The following is a 9385-nucleotide window of genomic DNA, read 5'->3' as shown; positions in this document are numbered from 1 at the left end:
TATGGCTCAGTGCAGGAGACAAAAAAAATTTTAAGAAAACAATCAGCCTTTAAAAATGTGCATTGCAACTGAAATACAGACACAAATTGATAACAAGCGACAAATAAAAGTGGTAAACACATAAAAGTGTAGGATATTTTATTATTTTTTGTTTAATTCTCCTTACAGTCAATTGAAAAACCTTCTATAAAACCCTTTATGAAAAGCCAAGCCTAAAAATCTTAATATTGTGCATGGAAAAAAGCTTTGCCTGCTGTGTATTGCCTTAATAAATATGCGAAATGCAAAATATAGCTATATTCCGTTACAATGCTATACTAATAAAATCTAAACAAAATTATATTAAGTGCACTTCTTTATTTTCACCACGTAAGAAAGGAAATTTGAACTAGTTGATCTCCAAACTGCAACAGGCAATAAATAAATGAGACGATGGTTTACTATCAGATGGCGTCTGACAGCTGTCATGTAGGGTTGCTTTTCACCGCTTTGGAGAAGGCTGGCCTCATGAATATTAATCAGCCTTTGTGATTGGGCTTTGGCCAAGTGACGTCCTGAGTTTAGCCTTCTCCATAGTGCGACCATAGATTACGACGCACCCAGTCTCTTCCAGTCCAGTAGAGAGCAGTAAAACTCACCCCTATTTACAGTGCACGAGAGAAGAAAATACTGTACACTGATACTTCCGCATTAGATTAAAGTGTCAGATAAATTCTGTACATAAGAGGAGACGCTAGCTGTCTGTCAACTTAGGTACTGTATGACGACGCATTTTAGTAATAATAAGTAATAATGTGATAATAAGCTGATTGTTTGCTTTTATGCTTACTTGCACAAGTGTTACTGTCAAATATGTATAGTCATATACTTGTTTTGTGGGATTTTGTGTTCAGCTGCTGTCGTTTCTGGTCTATTATGAGTTATTTATACTTGTAAATACGTGTTGATGTAAAAAAATAAACATACAGTCATAATGATTTCTGAAGGAGCAAAGCTAAACACTAATGATGCAGGCAATTGTATAACATCATAGATAAAACAGTTATTTTATATTAAAATGCTCTTTTACATTATTTCTAATTTTATTGTATTTTTGTTTAAAGTAGATAAAATATACAGTGTAAATAGATTCTTAATGTTTCAATTTTCAGCATACTAAAACCACCTTAAGTATGTTTTAATGAACACAAGGAAATTCACAAATGATTGACCTATAAATAGATTTAAAATATAATTATATTGCTGTTTCATCCCACTATATGTGTGTTGCATAAAAAGAAGCGCAGATTAAAAGGTTAATGATTAGCATTGTCAAAATAAGTTGTGCAATAAAATAAACAAGCTGCCTTGAGATGACCTACTTCACAGATTTAGTCTTTGCTGTTATTTTTAATTTAATGTAGTAATGTAATAATAAGCTGATCGTTTGCTTTTATGCTTACTTGCATGTGTTACTGTCAAATATGCATAGTCATATACTTGTTTTGTGGGATTTTGTGTTCAGCTGCTGTCGTTTCTGGTCTATTATGAGTTATTTATACGTGTAAATACGTGTTGATGTAAAAAAAAATAAACATACAGTCATTTAATGACTTCTGAAGGAACAAAACTAAACACTAATGATGCAGGCTATTGTATAACATCATAGATAAAACATTACAATACTATTTTACAATTGATTTTATTGTATTTTGATTCGATTAGATATAGTAGGCAGTGTAAATACTGTAGATTCTTATTATTTCAATGTAATTTATTTCAATGCTCAACAGCATACTAAAACCACCAGTTTTTCAATGAATTCAAGGAAATTCACAAATGCTTGACTTATAAATAGATTAAAAACATATTAACATTGCCCTTTCATCCCAATATGTGTCTTTGTTGTATAAATAGAATCGCAGATTAAAAGGTTAAAGAATAGCACAGTCAAAATAAGTTGTGCAATACAGTAAACAAGCTGCCTTGAGGTAACCTACGTCACAGATTTAGACTTTGCTGTTATTTTTAATTTAATGTAAAACAATAATACGATAATAAACTTAGAAAAATGATGAAATATTTAATTGCACAAACCTTTTCCCTTTACAGCTATCCAACAGTTCCTGAGGATGAAGAAAGAACCTTGAGGTGAGGAGAACAAAATAATGTACAGCGATGCTTCTGCTTTAGATTGAAGTGTTAGAAAAATATCTCTATTTATCGTTACTGTTCTGTCATTCATTCATTTTCCTTCGAATAAGTCCCTTTATTCATCTGGGGTCGCCACAGCGGAATGAACTGCCAACTTTTCCAGCATATGTTTACACAAAATTATTTAGACGAAATTCAGATAGAGGGCAGGAAGTGTTTCTTCCACATAGGAATCGCTATCAGAACATCAAATTGTTTATGTTTTATGTTGTTTGTAAGTGTTTAAATCAGCCAATATAAGAAATGCCGAACAGCTTTTATAGATTTCCAAAAGTTTTTGCTCATAAAGTGGAGAAAAAGCAAGAAACTGACTGAAAAACGGATGAAAAGGCGGCATGAAATAAACAATTTTTCAATACATCCATGTGTACAATTTACCAATAAAGATTATATACAGGCCTAGCTATGTGTATATATATATATGTTAATGTGTTATATAATAATCAGATACAAACACCACCACACTTATACAAAGTCCAGGAGAATACAAATTACATACTCTGCCATATAATCGCTGTAATGAAATCTCCGTCTTGTTTTGCAATAATCCAAGTCTTTATTGCCGTTTCGGCAGAATAAACAACTGTAACATGAACATCTAGATGCGCAGCAGTGGTGAATGTTTGTTGATGGTAAGTTCATTGACAGAACGACAAAGAGACAAACAAAACTAGACGGTAATTATTGTGGAACTCTTTCCCACCCTTTACAAATGTAAATAAATAAAAACGTAGACTATGCATCCACACTTTTGTATGCTTTCATCTGTTATTTTGTGATGTCTGGAAGATATCCGCATGGGGAAAAACTATAGTAATTTATAATAAACATGTTTTTGAACCACATAGTAAAGTGTATAACTCTTTGTTAATGAATGCTACAGAATACTGTAAAGATAGTGTAAACTGTGGTGCATTGTGATTATATTATATTGTTAAAAAAACTGAAGCCTATTGAATAATTTGTTTATTTCTACAATTGTGTCGTACCACAGCAACAATACACAGGGTTCATACGGTCATGGAATTTTGACATGGCATTTTCCAGGCCTGAAAAAGTTTTGGAAAAACAGAAAGCCCCACAAAGTTTTGGAAAAATCATGAAAATTTGTTTAAAAAATATCTGTAAATTTGACAATACATTAGTTGTCTTTACTTCTTTTCTGTCTTTGGCCAAAAACATGGTCTGACATTATGAATACTGTGCAAGTAAGCAAGCAAGCAAGCAAGCATGCATGCATTCATTTATTCATTCATTCATTAATTCATTCATTCATTTTCTTTTGGCTTATCCTCAATTTCAGAGGTGCCACAGCAGGAATGAACTGCCATGTAATAAATTTTACATACAATAGATATATCAAATAAAATCAAACTAAATAGATTTGTTTTGTGTTTTATGATATGCTGTAATAAATTTGAACATGCATTGTCTTATTATTTACAATGTATATGTATAGACATTGCATGAAAGATTAGGTCATGTAATTTACTTGAAAGTCCTGGTTAAGTCATGGAAAAATCATGAAATTTTAGTAGTAAAAATGTGTATGAACCCTGAATAGAATTAATTCGACAGTTTAATTCAAGTAGTTATCTATAGTATGCTTCCAAACACTAGTATTTATTATAGTATTTTTCATTTAACGTAATAGCTTATAGAGTATCTATAACCTCGAAGACAGGCAAACATATTTTAGTTCAGCAGAAAACTCTGTCCTCTTTATGATATAAAGAACAAATGTGCTTATTTTCTGTTTGTATCTCCTTTGAAATATAGTTTAAATCGCGTAAATACACTTTTCTCTGTCTCCCATTCAGTTTTTTACTTCCTACCCTCCATCTGAATTTCACTCGTCACCAGAACCATGTGATTGTAAACAACCTTTTATTTTTATTTTTACAGCTATCCAGCGGTTACCTAAAGATGATCACATCTGTTCCATCTCCTGAAGATCTTGGCTGGAATGGACTGTAACCGTCCACCAGAGTAATGGCACGGTTTCGGCGGAAATCATGTTGTGCAGTCATCGTTTTAGCCTTAGCTGTGTTCATTATAACAGTCATCCTTAAGTCTCTAAGCCCTGAAGATAACATTTCCGGCAGCCATTTTGCAGTAAAACTTATTCCCTTTCCAAAAGAAAACACCAACCTCATTTTATCCCCCAAACCCGTGCTGATGATACCATTAGAAAAGCCTGAGAAAATGGAGAATGAATTGCAAGATTTCCCTGAACCAAATTACAATGTGCACGCTTTCTACTACGTCTGGTATGGAAGCCCTCAGTTTGATGGAAAGTACGTCCACTGGGATCATCCACTTTTACCACATTGGGACCCCAAAGTGGCCTCAAGTTATTCAACGGGACGACACCAACCTCCTGAGGACATCGGGGCAAATTTCTACCCTGCGTTGGGTCCGTACAGCTCCAGAGATCCAGCGGTTTTAGAGGAACACATGAGACAGCTGAGAATGGCTGCTGTTGGTGAGGAAATGTATTTAAGCAAATGTATATTATACAGTTAAAGTCAAAATAATTCGCCCTTCTGTGACTTTTGTTTTCTTTTTTAAATATTTTTCAAATGATGTTTAACAGAGCAAGGAAATTTTTGATAATATTTTTTCTTCTGGAGAAAGTCTTATTTGTTTTATTTCGGCTAGAATAAAAGCAGTATTCAATTTTTTAAAACTCATTTTAAGGTCAATATTATTAGCCCTCTTAAGCCTGGTTTATACTCGACTTGTCCACTAGTTCACTTAAGTGTATGCGGCAAATGTGACGTCATAACTGTGTTTTCGGGGGTATGCTTTGGGTGTGCACGTCTTGATTTCGGCTGGCGTAGTGCATGGGTTTTTTGAGATGAGCGCATAGTTTGTGTGCGTGGCGCCGCGTTTCATTTAATTGAAATATGAAACACTTTGAAGAGATTATGACTGTACAGACACCTTTATGATCTGTGATTATAAAGAACCAGATGATCAATAATTCTTGGCTAGAAATTGCAACAGACATGGGAAAGGAGTAAAGTTTTTGTTAAAAAAGTTTGGAAAAACCTGAGAGAAAAGTTTGTTAAAGCCAAAAGAGACCATGACAAAAATGGAGACCCGAGTACACAATTACAGAAATGTTTTTCCACCAGTCACAGGTTTTATACTGATGTAAATGTCACAATTTTGGATTTAAAATAATTTAATAGTTACAAAACTATAATTAAAGAATTTACAATATACTGGTGCCCTCTTTTTCTAGGCTTTATTGTTGATAATGGTCAGGAATGTTGGACCATCATTGCCTTTTTAGCATAAGTAAAGGACAGAAACTAGCCAGACAGTAATGTATTAATTGTGGAGAGGGCTAAGTCTAAAAAGAGGTCAGTATTTTTTATTAAGTGTACTTTTTTGCTTGTATTCTTGACATAGTAATATATATATATTTGTAGAGCAGCCCATGTTCTGTTTTCATCAATATTTTAATTAATTTAATAGGTAAAACTGTTCAAGATATGAACAAAAGCAAGTGATGCATCAAAGTTTGATTTAAGAAAATTTTGAGTGGTTATAAAAAACCTTTATAATCATTAAAATAGTTGTAAAAAATAATAAAAATAATTAGTTTAAAAACATTGAATGATATTAATGATATGACGTAGTACCGGAAACTAAATCCAGCTTTAAGCTATTTTTTTCCTATCGTCTACAAAACAAACCATGAGTATACAATGACTTGCCCAATTAACCTAATTAAGCCTTTAAATTTCACTTTAAGCTTAATACTAGTATCTTGAAAAATATCTGGTAAAATATTGTGTACTGCCATCTAGACATGGGCTGGCAAAAGTTTGTGACGGTATATTAACCTATTAACCACAAAAATATTGTGGTATCACGGTATTGTGTTTATGTAACCCCGCCGGTCTTACGCCACCCAACCCGTTCTGAGCTAGGATCGATCCGGCGTCCCTCCACATGGGAGTCGGTTGCTCTAACAAGGAGGCTAAAGACCATGGCCTCTAGTGTCTGTCCCTAGAGCACCTTTAGAGGTCAGAGGAGTGAGGTTTACCTGCACAGCACACACAAGCTGGCCTCCGTTACACTCACCCCCTAAACCTCACTCCCATCCGGGTCACGGCACCAATGTAACCCCGCCGGTCTTGTCTGTATTTTATTCTTTAAATATGTTTAGTCATCATTTGTTTTGCTTATTTCAGGTGTTCTAGCAGTTTCGTGGTATCCACGTAGTATGAAGGATGACAATGGAGAAGAAATTGATAGCTTGCTGCCTTTGATTTTGGATGCAGCTGACAAAAATCAGTTGAAGGTGTTGTACAATTTATATGTTTTTAAAAATGTAATATGTATAAATAAATATGTTTAAATTGAATATGTATGAATGGAATTAGTATGGCTGTGTTGTTTTAGTTAACTAATACTCAAATCTTTTTAAAGGTTATTTTAACTATAAAAATAAGCTAAAATAAAAATAATATTGAAAAATTAACTTTATCTGAATTATAATGCAATTCATAGAAATATAACTTGAATTTTATATTTTTAAATATTTTATAAACTTTGTCAGCTAGCTGACAAGGAAATTGTAAATTAGTCCATATTTTAATTAGATTTACCTTAAAATATAGCTAAAACTAAAACTAAATTTATTTCTTGTTACTTAAGTTAACTGAAATAAAATAGAATATATACAATTGTTTAGTTTTATATTAACTTCTTGCAATATAAATATCTCATTATAATTTAGTTTACCCTCATTTATTAAAATAATAAAGCAGTAAATTATTTGGGCGACACGGTGGCTCAGTGGTTAGCACTGTCATCTCACAGCAGGAAGATAGCTGGTTTTAGCCTCGGCTGGGTCAGTTGGCATTTCTGTTTGGAGTTTGCATGTTCTCCGTGTTCACGTGGGTTTCTTCCGGGTGCTCCGGTTTCTCCCACAGTCCAAAGACATGCGGTACAGGTGCATTGAATAAGCTAAACTGGCCATAGTGTACTCTATGTGTGTGAATGAGTGTCTATGGTTGTCTTTCCTTACTGGGTTGCAGCTGGAAGGGGATCCGGTGCGTAAAACATATGCTGGATCAGTTGGCAGTTTATTCCACAGTGGCAACCCCTGATGAATAAAGAGACTAAGCTGAAAAGAAAATAAATAAATAAAACTAGAACATATAAAAATTAATTTAGTTTAACTTGATTTATTCAAATGTTAAAACAATAAATTATTTTCAAAATTATTAATTTATTTATTAAGAAAACTATTTAAAGATCCTTCAATAATACAGAACTACTTAAACTTTGATTACAAAATTTTAAGATACCAAATTAAAATATAATACAGTAATAAAATGTAATTTTTTTTTCCTCAACATTTTATAAATAACAATTTTCCCATTTCTTTTGTAATTGTTTATACAACAACTTTTTTTCTGTGTCATTATTTGGTTGAAATTCATAGGTGTTTTGGTGTCCTATATAAACTATTTGTTCCTCCATGACAGGTTGTGTTTCATATTGAACCATACAAAGGACGAGACGATGCAAATATGCGTGAAAATATTCAGTATATTGTGGATCGGTATGTTTAATCCATTTTATTAAGCTCTCACTATTTATCTACTTCATACAAGTGTACAAATACAAATAATACTCAGATTTGTAATGTTAGACAAGCCTGTTCAAGATCAAGAATAAAATACTTTGCCTATAATTTTCTAAATATACTAATAAATCATTAACAAACTCTTGTTTTTTTATTTATAATTTAGGAAATTAATCTCTAATTATTCTCTAGCTAATCTAAATCATCTGTAGCTACTTTAACAGAAACACATGATCAATACACATTTTATTTAATATCCCTTATTCTCTTTTTATACTAGCTATGGAAACCATCCTGCTTTTTATAAATACAAAACAAGCACAGGCAAACTTCTTCCTCTCTACTACATATACGACTCCTACTTACAGACTCCTGATGTTTGGGCACAACTGCTAAAGCCGAACGGCATATCGACCGTCAGAAACACACCATATGACGGCATCTTCATCGCCCTTCTTGTGGAAGAAAGACACAAGAAGGACATCCTGACTGCAGGATTTGATGGACTTTACACTTATTTTGCAACCAACGGCTTTACATACGGCTCTTCACATCATAACTGGAGAACCATCAAAACCTTCTGCGACTATAATGACTTGGTGTTTATTCCAAGCGTAGGGCCAGGTTATATCGATACTAGTATCCGGCCCTGGAATGCACAGAATACAAGAAACCGCATTAACGGAAAATATTATGAAACCGCTTTTAATGCTGCAGTGGATGCGAGACCACAGATCATCTCCATAACGTCATTCAATGAATGGCATGAAGGAACGCAGATTGAAAAGGCCATCCCTAAAACATGGGGTAAAACCGTGTATCTTGACTACCTGCCACATAAACCCACCGTTTACCTGGAGATAACGCAAAGGTGGGCTAGAAAGTTTAGCGACGAGCAGAAGAAGTGGCTGGAGTAGTTTTATTGGTCATCCTGGAAAAACAACTGTTGGGGCTTGTTTTAATCTGATTTATTGTAGGTTTTGGGTGTTTTTTGTTTTACTTACATGCCTTTTACTACTGTATATGACAATCTTACTTGAATGAACTTTTAAAACGCTATTAATGATGATATATTCTGGCTGGATGCTGTAAATATAACAAATCCTGCTTTATGCTAGGTGTTTTTAAGTATGCTATAATTAAAATATGTAAAGTATGTTTACTTTTAAGCTGTGAGTCAATTTCCCATCAAGTTTTTTTATTAAATAATAAAAAAATTGACATTCAAAACTGTGTTTCTGTTTATAAAACACTCACATCTCACATTTTTTATTAATAACAGCAATTCTTTTTTGTTTACAATGTGTTCCCCACTCCAAGTATACTATTACTTTAAATTTCAATGTGCATTAAAGGGCACCTATGATGAAAATCTTCTTTTGTAAGCTGTTTGGACCGAACTGTGCGCAGGTATAAAGTGTCCACAGTCATATTTAACACAATGCATCTCTTTTTTTAATTTCCTAACATTAAAATAGGATCCAAATCCTTCCCATTTTGAGGCTGACCACAAGGTCACGTTGGAGTGCGGTTTCCCCACCCACCGAATTGATCGACACTCGCATATTAACATGTCTTCAT

General features: G+C 33.4%; 1 protein-coding gene across 1 annotated transcript; it reads left to right on the top strand.

Annotated features, from left to right (window-relative positions):
* Nucleotides 1–724: 724 nt before the first annotated feature.
* Nucleotides 725–9028, top strand: manea (mannosidase, endo-alpha). The gene is given in 6 exon segments (NM_001004566.2): nucleotides 725–753; nucleotides 2092–2130; nucleotides 4099–4678; nucleotides 6402–6511; nucleotides 7704–7780; nucleotides 8085–9028. Coding segments are annotated over 4 exon segments (1317 nt in total). The 5' UTR covers nucleotides 725–753; nucleotides 2092–2130; nucleotides 4099–4185; the 3' UTR covers nucleotides 8722–9028.
* The last annotated feature ends 357 nt before the right edge of the window (nucleotides 9029–9385 follow it).

The sequence above is a fragment of the Danio rerio genome, chromosome 17 (assembly GCF_049306965.1).
Source record: "Danio rerio strain Tuebingen ecotype United States chromosome 17, GRCz12tu, whole genome shotgun sequence".
Classification (NCBI taxonomy): domain Eukaryota; kingdom Metazoa; phylum Chordata; class Actinopteri; order Cypriniformes; family Danionidae; genus Danio; species Danio rerio.
The sequence above is the reverse complement of the archived record's forward strand: the minus strand, read 5'-3'. Positions and strand labels throughout refer to the sequence as shown.